Below are 27,398 nucleotides of genomic sequence, written 5' to 3' on the forward strand. Positions count from 1 at the left end.
TCAAACTGGTCAGCAGTAACACTTTTCGGAAACAATACGGAATGAGTTCTATCCATGGCGAAGGTGTAGAACGGAAAGGGCAAATTTTGTGACTGCAGGTATGATTGTCTGATTCATATTCATGGGACACGTTTTTATTGGTTGGGAGGAAGTTAATCCATGTCCCTTGGGAATGACCTGGGTCAACCTGATACAGGATTGGTTTGGTTTAAAATTTCCCGCGTTGGGGGCGGGCCGACGTACAGCGCCTGTCCGCAGCCAACTCAAGAACTACGGGAGCTCGGACCGCCGTGTCAGCCTTCACATCAAGTGGGTACTTTGAAAAATATTAGTTTCACGGGAAATATCGGCGGATGGTATTTTGGCGTCCACCGTGATGAGGGTTGGCCTGCCGTGGTGATTTACCCTAGCTCCGTTTCTCACCAACAACAAGTCACGACTGATGCCCATCTCCGATGTCAGGACGCGTTATAATGTACTTTTTTTGGGATTGTTCACGCTGATCGTAAATGGTCCACTCTGTACCCTGCGGTTTTTTTCCCTAGCCTATTACCAAAAAAGATCAGGCTACAGTGCCAATGATAAAAAGTTAAACTGAAAAAATAGGCTAAGACAAGAATCCAGCCAAAAAACCGACGGCAGGCCAAAACGAGGGCATCCAAAAATTAAAACAGGGATGACTTTTACTGTAGGTACAAGTTACGGGTGAGTTTAGCTAGGACTTGTAGCATAGTCTATTAGCCCAGGCTAATCTATGACACAAGTTAGAATGTCATTAAATCCATCAAACGAAAACTGACGAAATCAAATTAGATTACAACTCTTGGGGACAAAGGTACTTCAAAATACAAAGAATATACTGAGTTGTCTCTTGTGAACCCAAAAGATCTGTACCCTTGGGGTTTTGGGCCGTGCTCTTCCAACGTTACCGACCTACATATAAACACCAATACCACATCTTATGCCATGATACTCACAGATTTGATGTCCAAAATGCCATCCTCTGCTTCTTGAAGAAGTGAAACAAATTTAGACGTCAATAATCCTAGGGATTTTTCCTGTCTACTTGGCGTGATGTCTGCCATGTTTATGTTTGTTTTGGTTCCAGTAATATGACAACTGTTGGACTTCAGTTTGTAAATACGATTAATGTTATTGTATGTGTAATATAAAACGTTTATTATTATAATATATAATCATTCTGAAACTTTAATTTAAATTATTATGATTATCAGTAGGACTTCCAGGTGAATAAATAATCTTCTCAACACTTTATTTTACCTTCTCAACTATCCATTTCTCATGCCGGGTTCTTTCAAAATTCAAATTGTGTTCTCAAGAACCACGTGCCACTACACAAACGCAATTGAGTGGAAATAGAATTGAACGATATGTTTGCAGTTCGTAATCTGAATAAGTATGTGCTATACCAACATTACCCTTTCTTTGAGGATATATTTTTTCATCATTTGCAATATGTAATAACGAGATATGGCTTGTTCATTTCATCTTTTGTTGCCATTTCTCATTGATATAATATATCTGCGTTAAACAGCGACAAGCCTTTTACTGGACTATTACAGTCAGTTTCGATGGAAGGTCTTTCGTACGATCCTGGTGGCGGCAATGACAAGAATGGAATACTTAGGAAAGGCACTGATCTATCGACGGCGCATAAAGAATAGGTAGTAGCCACACGCTTTTTTAAACCTGAAACTTGTTCAATTTTGCTCGTTGAAAATAAGCCTGTGCGCGTTTTAGATTTTCCCGGAAAGGTTATAGTACACCTGATATCTTATATAATCTGAAAATTAGGATAATTTCTCAAATTTCAATGGCAATAGCTTCGCTTATTTGGGCGAAGTAACGGCACCTTAGCCAGTCAGCGTTTACATCCTTAGCTGTAACTAATTCGGAAAACTAATGCACGTGTACAAGATTTTCTGAGCATTTCTGTTTTATACATTATGGCCCTGGATAGCATTACGTTGACAACAGGATTATGTAATTGCAAGCTAGCGTAAAAATATTTTATTTTTATTTATTTATTTATTTATTTATTTTTTATTATTATTATTATTATTATTATTATTATTATTATTATTATTACTTGTCTATCACAGTCATCCTATTCGACTGGGCGGTTTTTATAGTGTGGGGTTCCGGGTTGCATCCAGCCTCCTTGGGGGTCCATTACTGTTCTTACTTGTGCGCTGTTTCCAGGAGGACAATCTGCATTAGACCTGGAGGTACTTCAGCATCTAATTTTTCCGGGTTCCTTTTCAGGGATTTTGGGATCGTGGCTATAGTGTCCCTATGATTATGGGTATTATTACCACTGACATATCCCAAATCCTTCTTATTTCTATTTTTAGGTCTTGGAAGGAACTTGTTAGAGGAGGAAGATTAAGAGGGCGACAGAGAATTCGATGGCGAGACAAAATGAAGAAAGATATGGAGAGAAGAGGTTTGGTGGAGGATTGATGCCTTTGATAGAAGGCAGTGGAAGGTTCATCAGGCAACCGACCCCTTAATGTAGGGATATCAGTGGGAAAGAAGATCTATGTGTAGGTATCATCCTAAGCATTGTGGATAAGATACATTCGACTTTCATCATGCATCGATACATATCTATAATTCGAAATGGCACTTTTCCGTGCGGAATGGAAGAATTCTTCAACCCCCCTTTTTTTCTCCTTTCGTAAAACATCTACGAACCATATATCGAAAGGAAGGTTAGATTTTGCACCTCTCATTTTCTGTTTGACTTATATAAAATTAATAGATAACCAAATACTGTTCTCGAAAGGGAAAACAGTTTCTATTTTATACAATGAGGTTGTGGCAAGAGTGCAGGAGTTTCACCATAACTTCTTAGACAGAAGACGTTATTTTGTGCATGTGCATGAAATAAATTCTAAAATGAAATGATACAAGATACAACTAAATCATATTAGTTCAATTTACAGTTTTTGTAACAGTCTCCATGCGCCTTGGTTAAAGATGTAAGCAACACCTTTTTTTTTTTTTTTTTTTTTTTTTTCATAACAGGAACACGACCGTTCTGGTAGTGTCCGCTATCAACTGCTTTTAGCGAGCAGGGAGTGTTTCGACATCTGTGTACTGTATACGAATAGCATCGGCAAGGTCACACACTGTTGTTTTTCATTTGGAAGTTATTTCATTCGCTGAAGTCTTAAGATAATGGAAAACAAACTTGAATTACGTGCTGGCATCAAATTTCATCAACATTAAGCAAATGAGCACGGGAGTTTTATATCAAGCGGGAGAGGGGGAAATGGGTTATTGGTTATGGGTCGAGGCAATGCCTTTACAACGGCGCCTCTTGATCATTTGAGGTATTTCTATTTGTTAAGCTCTGAGAAATGAGATTTGAAGATCTTACAGGGAGATCCAAAGAATCAAAACATGAGAGTGAAAAGCGTGGCGTATTTCTGTCAGTTGTAGGGGGTTAGAGGAGAGTGCACGAGGAATGTTCCAGATTTCTGATGCTAGTGTAAGATTTGAAAGGTTAGTCCCATAAGCTGCTCAAGGATCAATAGACCAGAGGGCAGCTCAGTAAAGGGCAACAACTGTTTTTGTAGGTATTTTTACTTTTTTTATAATAATTTTTACAATAGTGTCTTACTTTCAGAGTTCATCTTAATTTACTAAATCCTGTTAAAGCATTTCATAAAGATGCTACTGTATCAAATGTATCATCTATCTTCTATAATAATAAAATCAGAGTGGATCTGATCTTGCTTGTCCTCCCCCGGGTGATATTAAGAAGATATGACAAACCGCTTAATCCGCCTAGGCCTAGTGTAGACAGGGAGACATGCACCCTCCCCCTGCAAACCTGCTTGTCCGCCACGGGTGGGGACGGGGTAGGTAAGGGATTGAGATGGTATAGGAGACAGCAGTTCTGAGTTCCAGAGCACGTAGCTTGTTTGTTTGTATGGTGTTTTTACGTTGCGTGGAACCAGTGGTTATACAGCAACGAGACCAATGGCTTTACGTGACTTCCGAACCACGTCGAGAGTGAACTTCTATCACCAGAAATACACATCTCTAACTTCTCAATGGAATGCTCGAGAATCGAACTCGCGGCCACTGAGTTGGCAGTGCCAAGACCATACCAATCATGCCACTGAGGCGCTCAGAGCACGTAGCATAGCACGCGCCAATAGGCTCGTAAAGGTAATGAAAGCCGAGATCACGGGATACGTTTATTTATTAACAATCGTTCAAAAATTGGACATGTAATTTCACACAAAATGTTACTGAAATACAATGTAGAAAATAAATATTTCCCTCCTAACTTTGCAACAACAAGCTGCTGTTGGTCCTTTCCTTTATGAAAGCAACAATTCTCTAAGAAACTTCAAGATTCCCAGGTGTTGGCGACGGACAAGAAAAACTCCCGAAGCTCTGGTGCCAGAGGCTGTGTTCTCTAATGTCCACCCCGTTCTAGAAGATGAAACACACAAACAACGATTGGTTAACTGTTGCCGTTTTGAGGAATCTAGTCTGTTAGTGTGGCTTTCAAGTGACATCTGGCAACCCTCCGTGGCTTTTTCGACCACAGGCCACGGCACGAAGGAATAAAAATTTTCACTTTGCCTTTCTGTTTTATTATGAAACTAAAGTTATAAAACATGTCCTGCTTATTTATACAAATGAATTTCATTGAAATCCTTTATTTTTCTTTGTCAAAAATACTTTATATTAAGCTAGTGACGTGTAGTTTTAATACGTCACGGAAAATAATTCTACATCGGAAAATACGCAGCTAACCATTAAATTTTCTGCATTTTAACCATTAAATCATATTCAACGTAAAAAAGAAGCTGCGTGGCGACACTGCTAAAAGCAACTGTTGTGAAGAAAAAACGGCAACGTTGAATTGTTTATTTGACACGTAGTGCGCGAAAGGGTGCATTCTTATACTGCAGGGTGCCCACAAAAAAGCAGGAAATTTTATATTTACATTATGCATTTTACACACTTGACTGGCTCAGAACCAATACTCCTGACTTCATTGAACCTAACGAATGGCCTTCAAAAAGTCTAGATCTCAACGTCATGGATTTTACCGTGTCGAGTTTACTGTTACACTGTTACATCGACTTCTGTTACAAAGGAGAGAGGTCACAGACATATACAATCTTCAGAAAGTCAGTTGATGGAGACTTGGACCAATATCCGGCTCCAAGTCCTCCAAAGGGCGCCTGGAAGTTGGCTAGACCGTCTGCCGCCTGCGTCGCTGTGCAGCTGCTCACAGAAAGCATCTTGAACACCAATGTTTCAGCTAACAGATGTTTTCTGTTTTCAACTATTAAATAAACTACGCCAAAATTCCTGGTTTTTTTGTTTAGGCACCCTGTAGTTATAATGCTGAACAAAGTAATTATAATGAAATAAATGGCAGTCACACGCATCATTATTTTCAAGTTATGAGGTGAGCAATTGGATGTTGGCTGACTTCATGACTGGGTCACTGACGCTGATACATCGGACGGTGGAAAAATCTTGACCGTCTCCAAAGACAAGGAAGCTGTTTCATCATCGTCATAAATCTACCAAAACTGGTGTAACGAACAGGAAGTCTCCACAAACATGAGTGATATATATACATGCCGTCAAGCGAAATACATATAATTAAAAACAGAAATATTCTCCCCGACATTTCTGCAGTGAGGCCTGAATGAAATATAAATGCCTTGGAAACTAATAGGGAAAACAGACATCTGTTTGACATGTGAGCACTTCAGTTACTGACGCCAGCTGTTTGCAGTCCACATAACCACACAAAACACTACAAGATGCTTCCCAATACAAGCAATTGCCACCGAACGCCTGGAGATCTCAGTGCTGACAGCAGGTCGTATAAATAGCCCAAAGGAAAACAAAAGCCTGCTTGCAAACCAAGAAGAAATGCAGAAACTCCACCTGTGCAATGTTCATCTCCCAGAAATACGTTAGCTATAAGTTCGACAACACTGAAATGCTGATGACATTATACACTCACGAATGTATAATGCCGGATGAATTGAGAGCAATGAGATCTTGTTCCGTCGAGAATTCCCTCGTGCGCTGACGCCCGGAATACTTCAATAGGCCTACCCAGACTATGGTCAATATGAGCCAGCAGTGGAAGAGCGACATCGCGAACGTGTAGTGTCCGTAGAAGAGGAAGAGCAGGAGCGAAGTCCCCGTGTAAACCATGTACGGAAGGGCCAAGCACAGCAGAAACAGATGTCCCTCGGCGATCGCATCATTTTGCTCAGCAGGATCACGAAACTCTCCCGAAGGCTCGGGGCATCCGGGTCCTCGTTGTATGTGTGGCATCTTCGACATCTGAAAGGAGATGGTGGAGCGACGTGAGATAATTCATTCAAATTTGTTTTTCAACTTTAAGTTTTACTTTTGATAAATTCTCCGTAAGAAGTTTGTCCATAGATCCCGCTGCTCGGTTTAGACTTGATATACCATTAATATAATAGATTTTTAGAACAGTGAGGATGAGATAAACATTACTTCTTGATAGTAAGACACAAATAAAAACAAGGTAAAGACTTTCAAAGTAAACCAGAAGGCTAAAGCTTAGGAAACAAAGTCGATTCATTTTATATAACAAATCATGATTATTCTTGTCACTGATAATCTTCTTGTTCGAATTTGCAGACCTGTTAGGGAGCTTAATGTTGACGTGACTCTCATCGAAGGAGATGTGACCCTTGGCTGGCTTTTCTTCCATAGCTGGAGTCTAGTTCTAGAGTTCCAAGGACCAAGCTCTTCCAGATAAAACAGAACTTTTCCAACTCTAAAAGCCTCCTCTGAATATGGAACTCCAGTACATACGAAACTTCTAACAATGGTTCCGGCTTAATCACCCTTGTTGAAAACCGGAAGAACTTTTCTATCCTGTGAAATGTTGAAGAAATTACAATATATACTATTCCGATCTCTTATCGCAGGAACTTTTGTTTACTCAGATATACTATCATTTTAAGAATCTGCAGTCGCTCATGATCATTGTTTTCTTGACATTGATATTTTCATTTAGTGAAAAATGACAGAAGTATGAGATGCGCATCACTGCGAAATGGTAGCATTGGTAGAAAGTCAGTTATAAATTTTTGTCATTAGTCCAAGGGTATTGTTTAATTTTTCGTTTTTATTTTAACGAACATTCAATTCTGTGGTCCGCTACATAATAACGTGCCCCCATTGTAGATGATCATGATAATGACGCAAATTTGGGGAATTTCAACTGCGATAAGAATCGTCATCATCAGTTGTTCATTAAAATATAGATTTAACACGTCATCCTTTTTCCCTCTAGCTCTTCCCATCCCTTTCAAACATTCACGTTAATTCTACAATCACCGCAGAACTCATGTATCATAATCATGAACAATTACAACAAAACTGATGACAAATAATTAAAAAATGTATATTAATAACTTTCCAGCGTCGATGCAATAAGCGCACTGCTATTAAATGAAAAAAAATCTATTTTACTTCGTGTGATTATACCAGACGACAGATTTTTTTCTACAAATTTTCCAAATAAACATGACTGGGAGGGAACCCCAGTTAGATTGTCAATGAATTCACGCACTGTCAGCTCTCGATGGGCGTCTCTAATAAAATTTGCGATGCTTGAAAATTGACACACATAAGAACTCTCCTCAGTCGACAATTGCCAACGACTGATGGAGCAAACGATCACGTGAGGAATCATTTTCCCGCCGCACCTGTGATAGCATTCCCGAGCACCTGCTTTATTCTCGTCTCACCTGACACATGTTCACATGTGGCAAAGATGTCGGCCAAAGAGCAGAGAATACCCTGCAAAAAAATAGACCCTGGAGCCTGAACAGAAAGACAGGATTGCTTCACTTGCTGTCTAATAAATGTAAATGTGCTCTATTGGCTAGGAGGTATAAAATAGAACACACATTTCAAAATACCTACGTAGAGGCGGGATGACATTCAAACATGTGAAGGGTGAACACGTGGCAGTGAATGCTTTGTTTCTTTTTAAGTTAACTGATATGGGTTCGTTTGGCTTCTATAGGTATTCGGATATCACAGAATGCTTTATTTGAAACTTACACACACACACACACACTGTAAACTTAGCTTTGCTGCCGAACCCAGGTTTAGCCGCCAGGTTCGTCAGCCTTGGAAGTGCCCATAAGTCACTCACATCACAACTATATATGTGGGTAAATAAAACATTCGTGTACGATATTTTTCCTTGTAATGGTTACAGTCCACGTAATGTCAACATGGATACAGAGCAGTAATAGACTTGGGAAAGACACATGAAACAATATTATGATATACCAACACAAATAAATCCATATTTAAATTAGTAACAATAACAAAGGTACAATAACAAATAAATATTTTATGGCCAATAATAACGGATTTTGTTTTCATTTTGTACCAAAACTCAAAAATTAGGAGAAGGGTTTGAACAGTAAACAAACTGCTAACATTGCAGATTCACTGATCATTGATATGACGTAACTTTGTACTCTGAGAAGTATCTGTCTCCAATCAACCACTTAACTGAAAACTGACTTCTTATTACTCAGTATTGGGTAAATAAACATCATATATGAATCTGGCTTTCTAGTATAGTATGTATGCCTTTCATCTCCTTATTTTACTTAAGAGGTGAGACTACACATATATGTATATATGCGTTTAAATACATACATATATTAAACGACACTATAATTTGGTCAGTTATACATAGTGCACTTAGCTTAGGACGAAACGCGAATATATGAGAATATAATGAATAACTAACACAACATACTGCAACTCAAAAATTACATATTTACATTTGCATAACAATCACGGATATTCACATGATGACCTTTAAATATCGACGCACTTATTCGAGAAAATGATCCCACATCAATATTCTCAGTTTGAACACTATATATACTCCAAGGCCAACGGGAGGACACATTAATTGTCCATATCTGACGCAGGCAAGAATGAAAGGGGACACAGAGAAGGAAAACAAAAGAAAAAATTCAATCGAGTTTTCTGTACAGCGTATAATCAAGCCCACCGAAAACAGATTTATCTTCCAGTGGCCTCGGTACGAGGCTGTATGAGCCGCGGCCCATGAATCGTTAACCACTGCTCGGTAGTGGCCTTTCCTATATCGTTGCCAGACGCACGATTATGGCTAGCTTTAACTCTGAATAAAATGAAAACTACTGAGTCTAGATGTCTGCAAATCGGTATGTTTGATGATTGGAGTGTGAATGATCAACATACTAATTTGCAGCCCTCTAGCCTCAGTAGTTTTTAAGATCTGAGGGCGGAAAGGAAAAAGTGCGGACAGACAGACAAATAGTCATCTCAATATTTTCCTTTTACAGAAAACTAAAATGGCGGGAGACTCCTCTCCGAGTCTAGGGTGCCGCTGTTTCAGTTCATGACACAAGACTGATAGGTTGGGACCATGTACTTGATGTTGATGTAGGCGTCACGCCCTCCGTGCCGCTCCAATATCTCGAGAGTCTCCTGGATGAGGTCTCCCAGGTTCTCTCGTCTCTGCTGGGAGTAGTCGATCTCATCGCCCGAGTTGACTGTTAGGGAAGAAAGGCAAACACTGATAAGAAATTATCTTCGCTAAGCTTTGGCGCGCTTAGAACATGCCTGGTTTCATTGGAGCCACATCGAACTAGTATCCCACCAGAGAGAGAGAGAGAGAGAGAGAGACCGTTGGAAGTTAGAAAAGAACAATAAAATCTTAAAGAACGAGAACAATAGACCAACACACTGCTCTACCTTTTTTTCAAGATATTTTCACATCTCCAAAGTCTAAAGAGAATTATGAAATTGATTATCTCATTCTGGGTCAGTATCACACAACGATATTACCGCAGTTAATTTACGAGCGCCAATCTTACCGTTTTTGTGCTTGAAAAGGTTGAGCGTGGGTAAGATTTGCCTGTAATAAGGAACCAGAGCCTCTCCGACAAGAGGGGCTGAAATCACTAGTTCCTGCAGCACTTTGAGAACCGTGCAGATGACCCGAACGTCACGCGTGTTTAGAGCACCTGTAATAATCCACGTATTAAAGTTATATTAAAGTTACCTATACAGCTTTTAAAGTGAGAGTACGTGTATCATTAACTACATGTAGTACTACCCATTCAGCATTTGTGCAAGTAGGCCATTGCTGAAAGTACCTTCTTGAATGGTAGTCCTATTCACGCAAGTAAAGAAGAATTTAACACTAACTTTAAGCTATGGCTTTAAAAAGGAAATAAATCTGAATATCAAAGTAATTATGATTTAGAAAAGACTTAGTTTATTTTGAAAATAAGAATAAATAAGAACTCGGAAATTTAAAAAAATGATATTTTAATTGTAAATTTGCCATCTCATTAAAGTAATCTAAGATGACAAAACAGTGAAATACAGTTGATATCAAAGCATCGATATGAAATAAGTTTGGAGAAGTAAACCCAATTTTCATACAGAAATGTCATTCCGGTTATTAAGGTCTACAGAAGTCTACGTTGCTGTTCTTCAAACTCCCTTTTAACTCTACAGCATGTGGTGGAAAATAGATTTTGCTTAAAGCATTTTTAAACTTTCATTAAGAAAAAATATGTAGGCATAACGATCACACTTTTAAACTACTAGTTTTCTAAAAAGAAAAAAAAAATTCGAGGCTATTATTGGCTTTCTTGAACTGATTATTTGTAAAATGGACAATGCTGCATCGCACCACTGCCTGACAATTCCACACAACGCTTAGTAAGAGAACTAGCTGCTTATGAAGACTGCACGGGATGTTTGAATTTTGCCTCATTTTCTTTCGCGTGCACGTCAGCCTATATTTGTAGTATTGATTATCTGGCTGCAATTACTTCGTTGCTATTCTCTCAGAGTTATTTTAAGCCTTTTCCCCGCGATCGTCGTTTGTTATTTTATCAAATTGTGACATCTCTCGTTTGACGTCATGCTTCTTTTACGTATTGAATGCTAAAATGAGCCCCTTTCTCATCCAGCTTTAAAAGAGAATATTTTGACATTCAGAATTCATCAATGACGAAGTTACTGACAAAGTATAATCTTATAAATTCAGCATTAAGCTGCGTCCCTTTAGTCAAAGAAAATGGGCATAAGACTTCTAGTAAAGATTATCAAGGTTTAAATACGACAATATTGAAATGGAATCTGTTCTAAATTTGATGGACTGACTGATTGAATATTTTCTGGAGTCAAGATGTGGGTAAGACGAGGCAATGCTAAATGATAGTATAATATTAATATATGATAGAACAATATTCGTTAGAGAACAGGACACAAATTTTACAGACAAAAATATCCTGACCCAAATGCAATGACAGCCATCTCAAAATGCTCTGACAAAACACTGGAAGCTATCTTCGTTGCAAGGGGAGTTTTCCCCCTTTTTTTATGAGAAAGAGAGACTACACGAACACAGACACCTCTGCGAAGATTTCGTTGCCGGTCATGGTTCGAGAGAGTTTCGTATTTCAAATTCTACATCCAAAGTCGTATCAGTCACTTAAGACCGAACTCGGAGATGAATAAAAACATTAAAAGGAATACCTTCACGACCTCACAGCAAGATTGAGGGAGGAATTGTTATAAGAGTGAGGAATGGAGTGAGTCTGGGAATGAAGGGCTTACATACATCGACCATACGTTGTGTTTTTCCATTGAATTCGATCAAGTAAAAGAATAGTGGTTTATCTAGAGTTAGTGGCTTCCGGGCCGGACTCTGAAAGTGCCGACCCATTCCCGTGCTAAAAAGGACTAAAGTGAAAATAAATCGCGCGCTTTAGATATCAACATCTCAATAATTCATTTTATTTCATAAAGTTAAAAGAAAAACAACACAGCAGAGTTACAACGGAAACCTACAACTTCGTTAGAAGCGAATTCGACAAAAACAGCATCAAAAGATGCCAGTTCCCGCCCGCCTCCACGCCGGTGAACTTTTAAATAATTTTATGCTTAGTTCAATCCCATCTCTCACTCTACCATAACAGTCCAGAACCTCCATCAGGAAAGTTAACGCACTTATAAATACTTATACGTACGTACTTAACCCCAGATTCCCGCAGACACTTACTTTTGATGGGTAGGATGAGCTGTGGAATGACCGGCAGGATCTTGTCGCCTCCTCTACTCAGGAGATCCCTTATGCCGGCCCTGCTGAAGAAGTCGTAGGGATGACTCGTCTCTCGAAGACCGTCGAAGAAGAGGGGCAGGTAGTGGTGGTAGTCGAGCTTTTCTATGTCAACCTGAGTCAAAGGAAAGCAAAGGATTCTTATGGCGATCTCGCTGTATTTCAGGTTAGAAGGTTATCAGCCTTCATTTTCTCCTGATATATGGTGGGCTCAAATAATGACGAATTGGAGGACAAGCATTAAATGTCAAAACATATGTGAAAACATGGGATCAGTTTGGTATTCTACATCACTTTCTTTATAAACTTAAAGGAATTCTACCTTCACGCCCCGAAATATTACCAAGAATCATTTTCAAAACAAACATAAAATGTTTCTTCAATAAACAAAGTCCCTAAATTTGTTTTATTCCCGTGTAGTACTAAATAGAAAAATAAAAAGCGAAGACACCATTGCTCTTTTAATAGAAGTAAAACGGTCTGGTTCCCTCGCAGAGTCAATTAAGGGAAGATTGAAGAATGAACTCCAATTTAGAACCACTCTACCTATTACGTCCTCTCAGGACCGCAAGCAAATTGCGCACCGTATTGTTTCTCATATTATTAACAGCTCCGCAGGAGCTTGATTGCGAACCGCGCAATCACCAGCCGTTATTTACTGCCTGGGAGCCAGACGACTATGAGCTGCGCAATCTCCCGCTAATTCGTGGTGCCAGCGAAATAATGACACGTTGCCCCATGGTCCTCCTAAATGGATCAAACAATGATTCTAATTGGTTAGCTTTTGTGCTGGTGTTCCTCGTAGGAGCCGCGAGGCCAATTACTTAATGACGTTGCATGTTGCTCGGCGTGACGGCTTATTTTGTCAGGAAAATTAAAATCCGCTACGAAAGTGGTCTCCCAAATTATATCGAGAAAATCCACGCTGTAGTCTCGTACCGAAAAATGGGACTTAATTACGCATATTAGAACGGCGATGATGTATTTATGAGAAATGAATTAGTCTGACGAGCGTTTATTTTATAAAATGCGTTCCTAAGCCAGGTAGGGTTATATTCAGTATGAAGGAGGTAAACATACAACGTTTTCTTAGGAGAACAGATAAAAAGGAGTTGGGAGACATTATAAGGTTTTAGGGGCAGTTCCAAGACATATCCTTGTCTTTGGTCACGTGATACTTTCAGATAGGTCGTTTATATCAAAACCGACTGACAGAAGTCATCTTGGTGTTGTACCTTTTACCAAGTGAGTAGCGTTTAGCTTTTTCTGTCTTATAAGATAAATTTGTGTTGTTTGCCATTGAATCAAACTTTGCTGTCGCCAGTCCTATTGGTAAAATGATCTTTACCCGGAAAAGATCTTAATCAGTCAGAATATTTAAGTTGTTTCATGGTAAAGAGTAGGCTAGAATATAAAATTTAGGCCCAAAGTCAAGCGCTGGGACTTATGAAATTCACAGTAAAAAGGACTGAAAGGCATAATAGGAGGAAAACCTGGCAGTTGTGCTTTGAAACAATATTATTACGAGGATGTGGAAGTAAGATGGGAGAAAGAGAATGTAAACGGAGGTATAGTAAAAGGAACGAAAGGGATTGAAGCTAGGGGCCGAAGGGACGCTGCAAAGAACCTCTAGTAATACCTACAGCGCACCGCATGAGGTATACTGACGGCACTACGAGCTACGAGGGTTCTAAGGTAAAATTTCTGCAAAAATTTACGCAACTTATTTATAGCCGTGACGAGGCCATTTGCAATCCGCAGCGTCTCTTCCGCTCTGCTATCTTATCTACCCTCCATTATATAACCAAGCAATAAAGAGCATCGTAAACAAGACAGTTCTCCCTATCACAGGGGACCAGGCTTAAAATCTAAAAATTCCTAATCTGTAGATTCTAATTTCATCGTTAAAGTTATGTTGAAAAGAAAAAAAAGCTCAAAACGTGATTACCAGTGGTATCTTTGCTCCTCTGTTTGCGAATTAAAGCTTGCATCTTTTTTGCTTTTATATAAGATCTACTTCCCCCTTGGATCTTTACAAAGAGCTTTGTCTACCTGGCGTTAGGGTAGGCCGAAAATGGCATCGACGGTAGGTTTATATAATCAAAGTTGGTATCCCTGTTCAAATTAGACAGCAATGTAAATTAACATACCTACTACCTCCGAAGCCAAATTCCTTCCTTAACCAACTCTAGTATTGCACTATTAATGCTTTATAAAAAAAAAAAAAAAGAGAGAGAAGGGGCATCTCGCTGAACCAACTCTAGTATTGCACTATTAATGCTTTATAAAAAAGAGAGAGAAGGGACATCTCACTGAGAAACAAACAACTTTAAATAGAGTATCTTATTTGTCCAAGTCCACAGGTCACATGTTGATGATTCGCAACTGATCCAGATTCAATTATCGAGAGCCAAGATGTTTATTGTTCATAAGAAACTTCTAGAAGTCTTTCCATATAACTGATACTATATACCCAACAGAATATACTCCACTACAAACCATCGTTATTATCTGGGTGTGCTTTCACGAAATTGTTTCGAGAATGTGATAATCTAATATGAAAATGAATGCTCTACGCCTTTTTGACGAGAGAGAGAGAGAGAGAGAGAGAGGAGGATTTCTTAATCCCCTGGACCAGCAATAATGTTCTACATTCATTCAACCGCACTTTAACGGATTAATTCAATTCAAGCGTTCTTAATGGATTAATTCAAGAGTTTTTTAATGGATTAATTCAAGTATTCTTTAATGGGAACTGTTACAAGATGTAAAGATTACAGAGGTGAAAAGAAAGTTACGATTGAGATGGTATTGGGCATGTGTTGAGCAAGGTCCTTTAAATATACTCGGCCGAGTATATTTAAAGGACCTTGGTGTTGAGGATGGATGACGAGGAGAGAGTGAAGAGGGCTTGGGAGGAACGTGTTAGAGGAAGAAGATCGAGAGGTACAGATCTCTCACACCTCAATGGAATTCCCGAGAATCGAACTTGCAGCCACCGAGGTGGTAGGCAAATATCATACCAACCACACCACTGAGGCGCTTGAGATAAAGCGAAGGAAGATATAGACAGAAGAGGTTTGGTGGAGGAAGTTGCCTTTGATAGAAGGCAGTGGAGAAGAAGCAAGACCACTCTGGTCTTGGAAGAAGGCGCATCAGCCAACCAACCCCTCAATGTAGGGATAACGGCGGGAAAGAAGTTACAAGACGTGAAGCATTGTAAAGTTAACCGTACTAGACTAATCGCATTGCTCTGAGTGAATTCAAGCAGTTTGTCAACACGGAGAGAATTTGAGGACATAAAGATGCCCTTTTGAGGGACGGACACTTGCGCTATCAAGGTCGCGAATCTAAAGGAAAGAAGTACCGAGAAGAAAGAAAAAAACGCGATTAAACATGCACGCTGGAATTAGCCTCCATGGACCGAGGAGTTAATTATCCAGATTATTACCTTGTCGGCCATAACCTACTTTTTAGATTAGTTTATGCGCTATTTATTCGCCATTAGGTAATTGTAAAGTTTTTTAATGACGCACAGAGGAAGAATAATGTTGATAATTCATGCCAGAATGACAGCTTAAGTGGCTGTGTGATATATATTAAGTTCGCTGGAGTTTGCAGGAAGTTATTTGCATGACTAGACTTACTTAAAACTAATGAAAGTATACTAAATTTTACTGTTCTTAGTATTGATTTCCTTTAAAGTAAAGAGGCGATTACAATATAAACAAGTAAAAACGCGCCTAAGTTTCTTCGGCACAATCGAGTTTTCTGTAATACGTACAACGCTGTATGAGCCGCGGCCGGTGAAACTTTCAGCCACGGCCCGGTTGTGGCCTGGTCTATACCGTTGCCAGATGCACGATTCTGCCTAACTTTTACCTTAAATAAATGAAAAACTACTGAGGCTGGAGGGCTACAATTTGGCATTTTTTATGATCACCATACCAATTTGCAGCCTTCTAACCTCAGTAGTTTTTAAGATTCTGAGAGCGTACAGGAAAAGTGCGGACAGAATAAAGTGCGGACGGACAGACAAAACCATCGTAATAGTATATTTTCACAGAAAACCGAAGAAAAGAGCAAACAACCGTTTCTACATTCATCACGTACCTTTGAACTCAAAGAAAAAAAAAAAAGCTTCACGACAGCCACACACCTGTCTAGGCCATATATCAGCAGCACAACATACTCTCCCTCTTTTGAATACTCCATAACCTTTAGTTCGAGCAATTCAGTCAATGGAATCAACCGGTATGTATCCACCTTTGCGGCGTGCTTAGTACAAGCTCGTTGGGATGACCGTAAATCATAGAAGACTAAATATCATAATGATTCCTAAGAAATGTTAGTCCTAAGATCCAATATATCTAATAGTCTTATCAGTTTTGAACAGTGAATTTAGTCTTACCGAAACATTCCCTAAAATAGTGTGACTAGTCACTCTGGTTTAGTTGAGTATCTAATAAAAAGTCATTCGTGCAGGCAAACAGCAAAGTCAGTACCCAGTGACTTTGGCCTCGAAAGAGCTGAAAGGCATAAAATAACAAAAGACCTAAAGATTACCTGAAAATCACATGGGAATGAAGGAAATATAGAAATGATACCTGTGGCGGTAGGGGCAACAGGACTTATGAAGAAAAACCTGAGAAAATATCTTTAGGCATACCAAGTTGCCCAAGTATAAATGAGGTGCAGATTGCTGCCCTCAAAGGAGCGTAATCACCTTGAAAAGAGCCCTCGGATAGAAGGCTAGTGGAATAAAGAGGTGCAACCAAATAGGCTGGGGCCCATTGCACCCTTGATATAAATTGAAAATTAAGAATGACATAAGCCAGAGGGGAGCCCTACTTGGCCTAGAAAGGAGAAAAAGTGGGATCTTTCGAGGGGTCTGAACTAGGACTACATATGATATCCACAGTCTTTTGTTTATATTTTTACGGTCATCCCCAACGGGACTGTACTAAACACGCCGCAAAGGTGGATATGTATCCATCTTGTAGTTACAAGGATTAGGATGTCTCAAAGACTTATTAGTCCATCCGAGGAGACATCGCGTGCTCACTTATCTCTAGGAGTAGGTTTTACTGTTCATTCACAGTGTCCTAATGATTTTGTCTAGCTTTGTTTTAAACTCTTCCACACTTGCTGTTTACAACTTCTGGTGGCAGTTTATACCATGTGCTACATATCTTGTATGTAAACAAGCTCCCAAAACGGGATATGTTGTATCTCTTCAGTTCTAGTTTCCATCCATTGTTTCTTGTCGTTTAACGTGAATAGGTTACTTGGGGTCACTATCTAAGAAAGATCCGAAAACTGACAGTTTTGTTTGCAAATACTGCACCGAGCTGTATCATACTGACACGGATCCAACCTCCAGACAACTCGCGTGGCCTGATTTTTCTCGGCTGACGACCGAAATCTCGAAGAAGAGTGTGAGCAAATCGATACAACGTCGGCGGTAATTTTGAGAAACCTGTCACCAATGGGCGCCGTTCTTGCTTACGTCAGAATATGGCTGGGACACATGTGAATATTAACCTTGCATGAACAGGCACGGAAGCAGAGTACGTATTTTAGCCTCTTTTTCTCTCTCTCCCTGTTACCAGAGCAGTGTCAAAATACGCCTCTCACATCAGTCCTCATTATTCCATAATAAAAATAAATATATGTAATTTGCTTCACTCTGATCACACGAGCGTGCCATTAACTAAATGTCACACTATGTTATTCCATAACTTCGAATATATTGACTCCTCGGCAACTTTAGGTACCGTCGATCATGTTCTTAACTCGGACTATAATCATTTTCGATACCAAGTTTCAAATTAATACTTCTGTTGGCATTACACAGCTATTCCTTTTTTCCGATGTTTCACACTGGAAATTGTGCAAAGTGGTGTCTTGAATTTAGATACTGTAAAATTCCGGTAATGACAAATATCGGTCAGCATGTTAGAGCGAATGCAGAATTATTTATATTATATTCTCTCTCTTGCGGTGGCGTGACTCCTACTGGCAACTGAAATCGATAGGCGAAGGATAAACTTCTTCCACCTTCATTAAGAATTAATACTAATGAGCCCCGAAAACCTTGGTTCGCGTGCTTTTACGAGAACTCTGATTTCCTGTTTGGCTACAAGAGTCTTAAGGTATCGTTAAGATAACATTTCTTGCCTTAATTCTCCTATTTTAATGCTGTCGCTGCGTTTGTCTGTAATTTAGAGCTCAGTTAAAATTGATTGATAATAAGCGAACACTTCCATTTAAACACTTCGTTGCTAAACATCGATATTATATATAACGTATATAAATAATAATATATATATATATATATATGTTATATATATATGTAATATATATATATATATATATATATATATATATATATATATATATATATATATATATATATATATATACGAAGGGAAATAACACGGTGGAAAGTGAAGCACCCGAGTGGTGCTAGTCCTTTCGACATACTGTCCTTTACTTAGCGAAGAAAAGGCCTAGTACTACTCCGTTGTTTCACTTTCCTTCGTGGCGTTTTCCTATATTTATATAGCCTTCACGTTCCATATTTTCGTGATTTAGCTATTTATATACATATATAATATTATATATCTTGATTTCTATCACATCACCGTGACATTTTATATTCAAACCTTAAGCAACAAATGTCGATTTTTATCCAGTTCGCGCTACTGCAGGGATATCACCGAAGGGGAATTATACATGATAAATGATTTGGTATCTAAGTGACTTGAACACCCGACAGCACACAAAAACGGCTTCCAGTCGGCGTTCTAGTAGACCACTGTGCTTAAAATTAGTTACCTAAGTGACTACCCAGTGGTCTACTAGAACGTCGACTTGAAGTCGTCATCGTGGTTATATAAACTCGTTGGTCTCGGTTAATGGCGCTCCCGACGAGCCTTCTGTGGAGGTGGATGGAGCAGTTAATGATGAGGGAGTTTTCCATAAAGGGGTTTCATCCACGACTCAGCACTTAAAGTGTAGAATCTACACTGTAGATGTGGCAGTGATTGATGCTGGTTCCTCTCAGGAACCATACCCTCTTAGGACACCTTTTTATGATGACAAATATACGTACTATACTTTATCCAGTGTAGCACGAAGGAACACGTACTTGAGAATATCCTTAAATCCACGGTAGAAAGGTAAGTGAAATAAGGACTCGGAACAAGCACTTACGTTTCACTTACCTTTCTACCGTGGATTTAAGGACTATACTTTATGTAATACTAAACACATACATATATACTTATATAATTACTTATAGAATAGAGATTTAGCATTTTTTTTTAACACGAAGCAAATAAAGAGGACGTTGAAGGACGCCATTCATAATAGATAGCTTGAAAGGTCCGCGCACCACCAAGTTCGGTGAGCTTCTACATTCGTGGATGTGGCTGAGAATGTTGCCAAGAATCTCCTCTCAGTGACGATCGTCTTTTATGGTACTACTTTGTAGTCATTCGTGGATGGACTGAATACATTTCTTTGAGACGCACTTTTGGTAGAAGAAGTTCGTGAGACATGCCTACTATGAATCAATATTTCAAAAAGAAAGAAAGAATAAAAAGCTCAGATGTCATCATCATCATCATTGCCTACTGCTACGTCGGTTGACGCGAAGAAAGGGCCTCTGTGAAATTTCTTTACCTGCATCTTTGTAGGAGCTTTATCTTCCACAAGTCTCCACTCATCTTCCTTCTACCTTCTCTTGGTTCCTTTGCAAGTAGATCTAGGACTTCAGAATCCTCTGGTGCCCGCAGGACCCTAGCTGACACAATCTCTCACGGGGTTTTCATCACTTTGAACTTCCATAGCTTCCCTTTCGGTATCATTTATAACTCTGTCCTATCACCAGACTCCTAATAGTCTTCTTAAAGTCTTATTTTCAAATCGACAAAATATTTTAGATATTTCTATTCTCATACCATGATTCATGTCCACGTAGCAACATGCAAGTAGATCGTGCTTGACTTTTGTCTAGTCTAGCTTTCATATGCAATTTTAGGCTATTTGATTTCCGAATATTGTTCAGCATGCTTAATATTTAATAAGCCTTTTTGGTGCTTCACCGTATTCCAGTTAAAGAGAAGCTTCCCCAGATATACTCACAGTGGCGGATCTAGAAATCATTCATTGGGGCCACTTATGATATATATATATATATATATATATATATATATATATATATAGTATATATATATATATATATATATATATATATATGTATATATATATATATATATATATATATATATATATATATAATATATATATATATATATATATATATATATTTATATTTATATCTATAATATATATATATATATATATATATATATATATATATAATTTAACATGTAAAAACATACGGTACATATCAAAATCTATATATGTATGCACACATATATATACACAGTAGAAGTTGTTGTTGTTGTTGAAATAATCATTAACTAAGCAAATTTTTGCTACTAATAATGATTTATTGAAAGAAAACAATGTTCTATTATTCGTATCCAATCCAATGGGATGGGGGTGGGAGGGGAACACGTGACCAGGTCCCCTCCCCCCCTTGAAATCCACCACTGTATACAAAACAATTTTATAAGCCTTGTGGTGCTTCGATGATTTCTACTCATTCAGTTTTACCACAGCGACCTACCCCGTATCTCACCTAATGAAATATTGAGTGTAACATTTCGCCCGCTAAAGGATAGTCGGCCTGGACAACAGACAGAGACTAAAAGGGAATCAGTCGATGAATTCAAAAATCAAATTCTCATTTTCATCGTTATTCATTACACAATGGAAAAATTAGAATCCTTAGGAAACCACTAGGAAATAAATGAACTTCTTTGAATCCTTTATAGTTTAAATTTAGATCGTTATCAGGACATATTTTGTTTTGTAAGACAATGCAACCTATAATATCAGAGCCAGGAAAAACCTTTGGCAAACTTTTTTTTATTAAGATTATGTGACCTTTTATTTTAGAGTTGCTTGACAGACAGTAATCTTTCAAACTGCACTTATTGTTGTGTTCAAACCAATTGTGAGATCTCTACCAGTAAAATATGCCCCGGTTTCTTCGGCGCAATCAAGTTGTCTCTACCGCGTATAATGCAATATGAGCCCCGGTCTATGAAACTTTCAACCACGACCTGGTGGTGCCCTGCCCTATAGCGTTGCCAGACCCACGATCATGGCTAATTTTAACTATGAATTAAATTAAAACTACCGAGTCAAGAGGGCTGCACTTCGGTACGTTTGGTGAATGAAGGGTGGATGATCAAGAAACCAATTTGCAGCCCTCTAGCCTCAGTAGTTTTTAACATCTGAGGGCGGAAAGAAAAAGAGAGCGGACGGACAGACAAAAGCATCTCAATAGTTTTCTTTTACAGACAACTAAAACCTGGGAATGACATCGAAGCAACTACATATTTATTCCAGCAAATGAGAGAAGGGCCGGGAGCGGAGAGTCAGGCAAGGCCTGAGGTCTTAATCTCTCGCTGATGGAAAGAGGACGAACATGCATCGTCTGGTCAGTGAGGCTTCTCACGCAACACCCACGATCGGTAGTATTTACTCCGTCTGCATAGAGACTCATTGCTCCCAATCAGCAACAGCTCAGGATGGCTGCGTGTGCACTGTGCAGCTGTGCATGAATACTGCAGTTACTCTGGAGTCGTTGGAAAGGCAGGAGCTGTTTCAAAGAGACATCCCGGCTACTACTACTGCTACTTATATGGCACTTGCAGCCTAATGCTACTTGATGCTCGAACATTTATTTCACTGATAATTATTAGTTTCATTCTCTCACTCATTACGTAATAAGTTGATATGTTTTGCTTCATGAATATGCTCTGTGAACAAAAAGCTCCCTTGAGTTTTTCGAAAATATATAAACGCTAGAATAACGCCGACTAAATCTATAAAAGCAATCTGGTAATGATGGTGTTTTAACTAAATCGTTATGACACCCGATCTGCTCATCTCTGATAAACCGTTGTGCAATGAATGCTATACCTTTGTAATCACACACATCGTCATACGGAGAGAGAGAGAGAGAGAGAGAGAGAGAGAGAGAGAGAAGAGAGAATCCTGAAAATGAAGTCCTATACAAGATTACCCTGCCACCTAAAATAAAATTTAGATTATACATAAAATGTCTATGCAAGAATTTATGTATTTGAACAAATATATTTATATACATATATTTTTAGATATTTTTATATGAAATTTATTTTAAACTTATGTTTTTCTATTCAAATTTATTTCGGTGTTAATAACCTAGATGTAGTGACGTCAGTTTTAGTAGACACAATCAATCAATCAATTCTGCCACCCAAAATGAAGAAATAAAATAACAAAATTGCAAAGAAAATCACCAAGCAAACAGGAAAGAGCAACCATGCGTATTTTAGAGCCAAGAAATGAACGGTTACTTGATTTATTACTTCACTTACAACAGTCATAAGGTTCCCACAAATACCAATTTTCTCGCTCAATTTATTCACTCACTCGAAAATAATGGTGCTGAAAAAGTTGGCTGAATCAGTTAGTTATAGTAAGGATGCGAATGAATGATAAGGACGCGCAAAACCACAATGCTTTATTAAATCACCTTATTTCTAAAAATTTAAATAACTTTCTTTTCTTCCATTTAAATCACCTTATTTTCTTCCTATTAAATCGCCCTATTTTCTTCCCTTCAAATCGCCCTATTGTCTTCATTTTAAATCGCCCTATTTTCTCCCTTTTAAATCGCCTTATTTTCTTCATTTTAAATCACCTTATTTTCTCCCTATTAAATCGCCCTATTTTCTTCCTTTTAAATCACCTTATTTTCTCCCTATTAAATCGCCCTATTTTCTTCCTTTTTAAATCGCCCTATTTTCTTCCTTTTAAATCACCCTATTCTCTTCCTTTTTTAAATTTTGGCCAAAGACCAAGGACTGTGACTTATGAGGTCATTCAGCGCTGAAATGAAAATTGATAGTATAAGGTTTGAAAGGTGAAACAGGAGGAAAACCTTGCAGTAGTACTATTAGTATAATGAAGCAGTTGTTAGGAGAGGGCGGATTGCAAGATGGAAGAAAGAATATGAATGGAGGTACAGTAAAAGAAACGAAAGGGGTTGAAGCTAGACGCCGAAGGGACGCTGCAAGAACCTTAATTAATGCCTATACCTCCCTTCGGAACAAGTTCACCTACCTTCCACCGCAGGGTGTGACCGTGGTGATCGTGATGCAAGGTCACCGGAACGTCTCCCCTCTCGTACATTCTCCTGAAGGTGGTCGGCGAGGAAGGGCGGGGGCGAAAGACCCCTAATTTCGGGGGTCCCGCCACCACGGCGCCCCTCATGCGAGATGCAGGAGTGAAGGCCTCAACGGTGCGCGTCGTCGAGCACGAAGACACTGCGGAGCTTATGGACCTTCGACTTGCTCTCCGGAGCTTAGGTGGAAGGTGGAAGGACAGACAAGTTTATGTTAGCGATTATCAAGTAAATATCAGCTGACTGATTCAAGTTCTTTACGAACTGGATAGAGAAAATGACCTCCACGTTCGATTCATTTCCTTCTTGCTAATGTACTCACAAAATTTTATCGTAACCTTTTTATACCTTTTCGAATCAAAATATAGAATTATCTTTTTGAACTTTAACATACGTGGTTCTTGTCAATAAAATGTGTATTTATGAGAAAAGGGTTGAGGGGAATTCCAAAATACCTTATACTGGGAGGGGTATAACGTATAGGAAGCCAGATAATCCCACATTTTGGAATTAAACGGTAATGATTGGCACCGTCCACTGGTCACCTTACCTCATCCATTTTGGCCGAATGAAATCTCCTCCTGCCCACGCCATGGATGCCCCAGTCGCTGCCTCTTCTAGATTTGGCAGGGCCAACTGCCATCACCTCTCCATTCGTGAAACTCTGACGGGCCGTGGAATTCGGACGGGAGGGGGGCGGTTGGCTCCGTGAGCGCTCTCGGTAAGCCCCTCGACGCTCGGCGGAACTCAGATGTTTAACTGAAGTCATGGTGCCTGTAGCTTACAACTCAGGTGACGATTAATATGCATTCGACCGAGTGACATGGTGACTGTCTCGTTTCCCACAATAATCTTGCGAATAACGCCTTTTCTTCCGTTATTTCATTTGATTAAACGTAAAGGGACGTCATAAGCTGTCTGTCTTTACATCAGTGATATCTAATACAGTGTTCATTTGATAAACATGATTTTATGCATCTGGAAAAAAAGATTACTATTACTCTCGTTATGTATCAGAATTGGTTTTAGGAACGAATAGATGGTTAAGTTAAACCGTGTAGTCTCCCTGTCTTAGAGTCAGCATTTTCTTTTGTTTCTTTTCAAAATTATTATTAATCACATCATTACTTTTCATAGATGGTCAGAATTCACCCGGATGTCTTAATCTTAATTATGCGGTACGAAAATTTCTCATGATTGATTGTTGTTGAGTTTTAAGCACACGTCAGCTTGTTGGTAGGCCTAACAGTGCTTTATGTGAATACCCAGCATTAGCTACGGATTCGTTCCCCACTTTCGGAAGTTGACTTGATTTCAACCTTTTTTTTGGTGTATGCGATAAGTTGCCGACACGTGATGACATGTTTTACTTTGATGTGAACGCACCCCAATGTTGACACTAATTACAGCTTCCCGTCGTTATTACAGAAAGTGGATGTGCTCTCGCGATGGCAATTCGAATTACGGCTTCCGTGCACATTTTTGTGTATTAGATTACGTCAGCCGTTATTATACCGAATCAAAATTGAATATTTAATTCTTCTATAATCTTGTGATAAAAGTAGTAACAATATATAATTCAGAAAGCAATGCTTGCGGGTGGAAGTAAACGAAGATTGACGAAAGCCTTTAACCGGAGCGTCAGCATCAACCAACCTTTAACTTTCGTCTGTTTGGTCTAGGTCTTACAAAGATTAGCGTAACTTCATCGTCTATTCTTCTCAATAGTTTGCATTGTTTGTTTGTTCTTACTCAATTCTTTCCGTTAGCGTAACAGCCATAATCCTCCATTTTATGAAACTATATATATCTGGTCTATTTTAAATAATATAAGTCGAACAAAGTTTTTTTTTTTACAGAAAAAATCATCTCCGTTTCTAGTCCAAGAGACTGGTTTGAAATTCAAACTTTATACCAACCTAGAAAATCTTCTTCATTTGCAGGTTATATGATTTCTCCGGATAAAAGTTGGTGATGAGACTATCGCAAGTGAAACTTATGATAAAAGAAAATATCTCGCTGATTCGGATAAATGTCTGATGTGTGTGGACCTAAAATTCAGTCAGTATTCAGGTACTCTTCTGAAGATAATCAAATATCATTCCAAATTAGTGAGTCAGCAGTGATTCATAACTGGTAAGTGGAAAACTAAGAAATCTCCTTTTCTTGGTAAAAAAAATTAGCAATCGCAATTTGCACAATTTGGAAGAACTATCTTCTGAATCTATGAGATAAATTACTTTTAGCTAGCGATGACGAGGAAGCATTTCCAACCTAGTTCCACGTTTTAATCACATGAATCAAATAGGCTTCAACAAACCAACATTGCAGGCTTCCGGCCAAATCCAAAAGTTCTCAGTAACCCGCAACGGCACAAAAATAGTCAACTTACGTTAAACTAGCATCTAAGCATCACTGTGAAAGCATGGACACAAGCCAGTCTTCAAGAAATCGCCTAACACCTCTGTTCTGGAACACTGACCAACGCTCACTGTCTTCCGAATATATTGACGTAGATTATCAACAGGTTCCGCTGCCCAAGTTGTTTATTGCGCGTCGTCATGGCAACGAGGACGGAAGGCCCTCTCGCTGGCTCCTGGCCCTCGCTCAATCGGGAGTCCTCAAGATTTTCTTTGACTTTTTCTCAAAATAATCCGATCTATTTTACCAGACGAATATAACACTTCAGAAACAGATTTCTGGATTGGAGTGAAGGCCAAATCATCTTTTTTTCAGTATTATTATTTGAATATGAATTCTTTCTTCCTCGCATAATTGATTACAGTTTATTTCTTAAAAAATAAAAATAAAAACTTTCTCCTTTAAGAGATGGTACATCTTACAGACAATTTATCAGCAACGTTCTAATTCCCACCTGAATATATATATATATATATATATATATATATATATATATATATATATATATATATATATATATTCAGGTGGGAGTTAGAACGTTGTTGATAAATTGTCTGTAAGATGTCCCCACCCCTAAAATACATTTTCGTGATATCCGTCCGGTGTTTGCGTGCTATGCTGATAAGCAGGAACTTGGTTTTATGAAGTTTCTTCCATGTACCGAAGTCATTAAGGTCGGCCCATATTTCTGCCATGCCCTTCACACTTTTACCCCGTAATGCATAAACAGACATTGTTAGTTGAAAAAAAGAGAGATAATTATTGTGATAGAGTCCAGCAATTATGATCATGTCAACAAGCGGACGGCCTGGTTAAGATTAAAACAAGTTAAAAATGCGCCGAAGTTTCTTCGGCGCAATCGAGTTTTCTTACCGGGTTGTTGGCCTCAGCTATGGCCCATAAAACCCTTAGTCGCGGCCCATGAAACTCAGCCATGGTCCGGGGCCTCTGTTATTGGCACCTATAGCACTGCCAGAAGTACGATTATGGCTAACTTTAACATTAAATAAGATAAAAACTACCGAGGCTAGAGGGCTGCAATTTAATATGTTTGATGATTGGAGGGTGGATGATAAACATGCCAATTTGCAGCCCTCTAGCCTCAGTAGTTTGAGGTCTGAGAGCGGACGGACATACAAAGCCGGCTCAATAGTTTTCTTTTACAGAAAACTAAAAGTCTAATATAGAGGTTACATACATGAGTGAGCTTAAGTGCTATTAGAGGAAAAAAAAGGTTATTATATCCTAGTTTTACCAGACCACTGATCTGATTAACAGCTCTCCTAGGGCTGGCCCGAAGGATTAGATATTTTTACGTGGCTAGGAACCAATTTGTCACCTAGCGACGGGACCTACAACTTATTGTGGGATCCGAACCACATTATATCTAGAAATGAATTTCTATCACCAGAAATAAATTCCTCTGACGGTAAAGGAATCTTTGTATCA

The 27,398-nt window shown here is 38.8% G+C and overlaps 1 protein-coding gene and 1 long non-coding RNA gene across 2 annotated transcripts; both read right to left on the bottom strand.

Moving 5' to 3' along the window:
* Positions 1 to 6,114: 6,114 nt before the first annotated feature.
* Positions 6,115 to 7,778, bottom strand: LOC135211970 (uncharacterized). Its single transcript, XR_010313789.1, has 3 exons — positions 7,631 to 7,778; positions 6,693 to 6,930; positions 6,115 to 6,363 (listed from the first exon to the last, which is right to left on the bottom strand). It is a non-coding gene; the product is annotated as an uncharacterized LOC135211970 (long non-coding RNA).
* Positions 7,779 to 8,258: 480 nt separating this feature from the next.
* LOC135212311 (parkin coregulated gene protein homolog) lies at positions 8,259 to 26,022 on the bottom strand. The gene is made up of 6 exons (XM_064245729.1): positions 25,921 to 26,022; positions 24,079 to 24,506; positions 23,468 to 23,707; positions 12,158 to 12,329; positions 9,954 to 10,103; positions 8,259 to 9,629 (listed from the first exon to the last, which is right to left on the bottom strand). Exons 2-6 carry the CDS (start codon positions 24,295 to 24,297, stop codon positions 9,469 to 9,471), a joined length of 942 nt encoding a protein of 313 aa, XP_064101799.1. The 5' UTR covers positions 24,298 to 24,506; positions 25,921 to 26,022; the 3' UTR covers positions 8,259 to 9,468.
* Between the last annotated feature and the right edge of the window lie 1,376 nt (positions 26,023 to 27,398).

This window comes from Macrobrachium nipponense, chromosome 40, assembly GCF_015104395.2.
Source record: "Macrobrachium nipponense isolate FS-2020 chromosome 40, ASM1510439v2, whole genome shotgun sequence".
NCBI lineage: Eukaryota > Metazoa > Arthropoda > Malacostraca > Decapoda > Palaemonidae > Macrobrachium > Macrobrachium nipponense.

Bases quoted from the DNA above. Each gene is read 5' to 3' on its own strand.
- LOC135212311 (XM_064245729.1), bottom strand. From the start codon at position 24,297: ATGACTTCAGTTAAACATCTGAGTTCCGCCGAGCGTCGAGGGGCTTAC. The intron at 23,708-24,078 runs GTAAGGTGACCA...CTTCCACCTAAG, and splicing joins ATTCGGCCAAAATGGATGAG to CTCCGGAGAGCAAGTCGAAG. The intron at 9,630-9,953 runs GTAAGATTGGCG...CTTCCCTAACAG, and splicing joins CCTTTTCAAGCACAAAAACG to TCAACTCGGGCGATGAGATC.